Source organism: Juglans microcarpa x Juglans regia, unplaced genomic scaffold (genome assembly GCF_004785595.1).
Source record: "Juglans microcarpa x Juglans regia isolate MS1-56 unplaced genomic scaffold, Jm3101_v1.0 JmScfU0037, whole genome shotgun sequence".
Taxonomy (NCBI): domain Eukaryota; kingdom Viridiplantae; phylum Streptophyta; class Magnoliopsida; order Fagales; family Juglandaceae; genus Juglans; species Juglans microcarpa x Juglans regia.
Window position 1 is genome coordinate 30,187 of NW_024475781.1, and position 4,691 is coordinate 34,877.

The window sequence follows — 4,691 nt, forward strand, 5'->3', positions numbered from 1 at the left end:
GCCATAGAACATGGGAGGAAATACATAAGCAAATCGAATGAATTCCTCAAGAAAGGGAGAGGCCTTTTTATAGACAGGGTTGGCATTTAGCATGCCAAGGCATCATAATTCCCTAAATCATCCCGAGCATCCATGTGTCACCTCTAGGAAGCCGTCATCCCTTGATTATCGGAAAAAGCAGAAGTTACGACCAATACACCACATAGAGTTAATGGAGAAGTTAATGCAGAGTTAAATGCGGGATTAACGCACAACCATCGAGTTAATAGCATTCAAATACACGGAGACCGAAAAGACGTCATTCAAGGTGACCTCGAAACAGGCAAAACGCCAGCAATAAATCAGCCATAGCATAGGAATCAAAGAGATGCCATTTAATACAAAAGCATAACAAACGCTAAGCTACACGTATGCAAAATACAAACTTTTCCCAGACACACCCATGGAAAGTTGATCCAAGCAACTTTTAGGAATTATTTCCATCAACAGGAAGGTGCCCTGCTCGGTTCCATCACCTGGAAGGTGCCCTGCTCGGTTCCCATCAACTAGAAGGGGCCCTACTCGGTTCCTATCAACTGAAAGGTCCCTGCACGGTTTCCATCAACTGGAAAGTGCTCAACACGGTTTCCATCAATTGGAAGGTGCTTTGCTCGGAAAAAGGCTGCGGAATAATTATTGAGATTCATCAAAACAATAGTATGTCTTCAAACAAAACAAAGGGTGCCTACTCGGTTTCATTTCCAGCTAGACAACGTGCACTGCTCGGTTTCTGACTGTTGCATGACACAAGTCCGGGAACAAAAAAGAATGGAAGCAGAAATAAGCAAGAGAAACAAAGAGGGAAGACAAACAAATACAAAAAGCAAGAAAGAAGGATAAAACAGGAAGCAAAACTCAACCGTGCTCTAACCAAACTGAAGGTACATTCATATACAAGTTTGTCGAATTACATTAAAAATCCATGAAGGTCTTGAAACAAATACACACACACACACACACACACACACACACAGGAGCTAAAATTAAGAAGGAGCATCACGAAAGGCTAGTGGCATTTCCTCTACGCCCATGGTTAGAATTTCGTGATAAGCTAAGTTATTCGGAGAAAGCTTTTTGAAGATTGATGGTGCGGAGGTTGGTCTTAGGGTTCTCCATCAATAGATCTCACAGACGCTCAAGACCTTCCCTGTACCCATAGATCCAAGCGTCATTGCGAAGGACAGGAGCCAAGCTGAGTTGGGACTCAAGGAGATCTGCCCAATGCCGAGCAGCATCCAAAGAAGACTCCAAATGAGAGACCTTGAGTTGAACACCCGATCTCCTATAGAGCAACACTCCACTACCATGGAGACCAGGTCGGCAAGTATAAATAAATGCTTCCTGCAACTGACAAGAAGGTTAACTTCTATACTCATCTTTACTATCATTTTCTCTTCATCTCCTACATCAAAACTAACTTAAGTATCGGAGGTACAATAGACACCGAGGTCCCCTTCTCCACTGTGCAGGTAATAGTCCGAGAACCGTCTGTGTAGAGTTGCCCAGACCTGCGAAACACGATATCAACTGGTGCCTAAAATTTTCCTTCATAAAATAATTTATGTGCCTAGACTGTGGTGTAATGGAGAGATAGATCACATGATTGATTGAGGACGAATTAAATTGACGGGGTGAGAAGTTACAATATTAGGATGAAATTAGAGGTTATAATTTATCTTGGTGGGGCCAAAATTGTTATTTGGGAGGCCATTTTACGAGAGATTTCAATATCTCTATTGGGGGAGCTGAGAACGTGGTTATGGGACATGATAATTAAGGACTCAGGAGTTAGGACCACATTATGTCGACGGTGGTGGGGTGAGATAGCCAGATATGAAAGATTTGAAGATAAGGAGGAATCCAATCGTTTGGTGGGTGTGGCCCATGGCCTTGGAGGCACCTCATGTGGTCCAAGTCAAACTCTATAGCTAGCCATCTTCTATTATTGCTGACTGGAAACTGACTTTGATTATAAATACATGCATATTGCATATGCTAATATTGATAAGGGAAGATATCAAAATATAGAACAAGTCCAAAACATGGAAGTCCAAGCAGATGGAGACCATTTCATAAGCTCGCAGTTGGGAGGCTTGGCAGGCACCCAAATGGCTCTAAGAGCTGCAATTGAGCTGAAAGTGTTCAATATAATCGCAGATGCAGGGCCTGATGCTCATCTTTCTGCAGCAGAGATAATTTCAAAGATCCCAACAAAAGATCCAAGTTCTGCAGCATGGACTTTGGAGAGGGTGCTAAGAGTTCTTGGTGGAAACTCCATCTTATCAATAATATCTCGGAAGCCGTCAGGAAATAATGGAGAACATGGACGCCATGAATGGACCTATGGCCTGACAAAGAAAAGCCGACGCTTAGCGAGTAGCAGTAGTACCACCGACGAGCTGGCAAGTTTCACAACTTCCTTTATCTTATTTACTACTGAAAGGGAGATGCTGGAAAGCCAATATATGATCAAGGATGCGGTGCTTGATCTTGGAAGCTCGCCATTCTACAAGGCCTATGGAGTGAACTTTTTGACTACATGGGAGAGAAGCCAAGATTGAGACAACTGTTCGATGAGTTTATGGAAGTTAGCGGTAAATTACAGTTTGAGGATGTGTTCAAGTTGTACGGTGGCTTCAAAGATTTGAAGGAGTTGATGGATGTGGGGGGCGGCATTGGAACCACTCTTGCAAAGATAACCTCTACGTATCCACACGTTCGGGGATTGAACTTTGATCTGCCCCATGTAATTGATGCTGCTCCCAAGCTCCCAGGTTAGACCTACACCTTTGATCTCTGGATTTCATTCTATTTGTTCAACTTAAAGAGTTCCTCTCTTACAACTTGGTTTGTAAATACGTCACTTATTGCCGCAAATACGTATTTTTGATGTGGAGTACATAAAAGTGCTATATATATATACATTCTTAATTAATCATGTCTAGTACTTATTACTTACGATATTAATCAACTCCAAATATTATTCATTTGTCTTTAGGTGTAAAGCATGTGGCTGGAGATATGTTCAAATGGATCCCAAATGCCCAAACAATTTTATTGCAGGTTTTCTTCTTGAGAAACGCTACAAAGATGCCTTAAACCATACGCTCTCACCTAATGAATATGTGATTTGTCATTTTTACCCTTCTATTTAAACACATGACATATTTAAGTATTAAGATAGAAGGGCAAAAATGACAAATCATGACATATTGATTAGGTGGAAGTGTACTGTAGTGTAAGGCTCTCCGGTAGAATTTCTCTTCCTTCTTATTCTCTTATGAATTCTTTGTTTATTTTTTTAGGTATCCTTTTATTCATGCATTCTTGGGGTTATATGGTAATTCAAATTAGAGGGTAGGCAAGGGAATTAAGCATGATGTCTTGGGAATTGAACTTGTAGCCAGTATGGACTTTGAAACTAGAATGGAAAGTTAGTTAGGGCCTAGAAGAACAAAAAGGGATCCCAAAGCTGCAATTGAGATACAAAATAGCTTATAATTAACAAGGGAAAAGCCAATAAATTTGGTTCTTATTGAAAGAAACTATATATATATATATATAGGAAAAATGCATGAAATATGAGTGTGTGTGTATATATATATACACACGTATATAATAATTATGTGATCATAATATGAAGTATATAATATAAATACTTCACTATCATAATACAATATTCCAAACATGTGTGCATTTTGATTTGTGCATAAGCAGTGTATACTCCATAACTGGGATGATGAGCATTGCAAGAAGTTGTTGAGAAATTGTTGGGAAGCATTACCACAAGAGGGAAAGGTGATAATCGTGGAAATGGCAATCTCTGAAGAATTGGAAAACAATGTCGAGGCAAAGGACGTTCTAATGGAAGACTTCTTTATGATGCTCCTGACAAATGGAGGTAAAAAGCGAACACTAGCAGAATTCAAGGATCTGGGCAATGCTGTAGGGTTTACTAAAGTGGACATCTTCCAATGCCTCATTGGTCAGTTCATGTTATAGAGTTTCATAAGTAATTAAGAGTACCCATGTGTGAGTTCCAATTTGCCAGAATAAAACGAAATGGTTGAGAATAAAATTTAAAGCAATGTAGAGCAAACAAAAACAAAAGGAAGATGTCTTAATTTCTTTATAATTAATAATATAACTTTCTGTTGCTTTGTATGTTTCTCCTTAGTTTAATTTATAACATATTTCCCTATGTTTTATATTAAAGTTATTGTAAGATGTCGATCCATCTAGAATAATAATAGGCTTAGTGTTGCCCACAACATATTTAAAAAAGAAAATGATTTAGCCATAAAGAGATTTTACAAAAGTAAACTCATAAAATGAGCTGTCTTGATGTGGTACGTTAGATTGTAAAGCTACTTATATTACAAAATATATCTAAGTATTATATTAAGCAATGTTAGTTTGTAAGCGTACTTTTATGAGATCTTTTTGTGGTTGTAACACTTGTCTTTTACAAATTTATTCTCAATCATCTCGTATATATTGCCAACAAGATCATGGAGATTGAAATGTAAACACGAGATACTTGATACTCTCTTTTCTTTTTTGGGCTTCAACAATAAGCAGATCGTACAAATTAGTTATGTAACACCCGGATCCAGCACCGAACCTGCTTTCTAAATATTTTTGTTCTAAGC

At 38.7% G+C, this 4,691-nt stretch overlaps 1 protein-coding gene across 1 annotated transcript; it reads left to right on the forward strand.

The window, feature by feature from the left end:
* The first annotated feature begins 2,081 nt into the window (after positions 1–2,081).
* Positions 2,082–4,041, forward strand: LOC121245498 (scoulerine-9-O-methyltransferase 1-like). Its single transcript, XM_041143551.1, has 4 exons — positions 2,082–2,441; positions 2,537–2,813; positions 3,038–3,102; positions 3,757–4,041. Exons 1-4 carry the CDS (start codon positions 2,082–2,084, stop codon positions 4,039–4,041), a joined length of 987 nt encoding a protein of 328 aa, XP_040999485.1.
* The last annotated feature ends 650 nt before the right edge of the window (positions 4,042–4,691 follow it).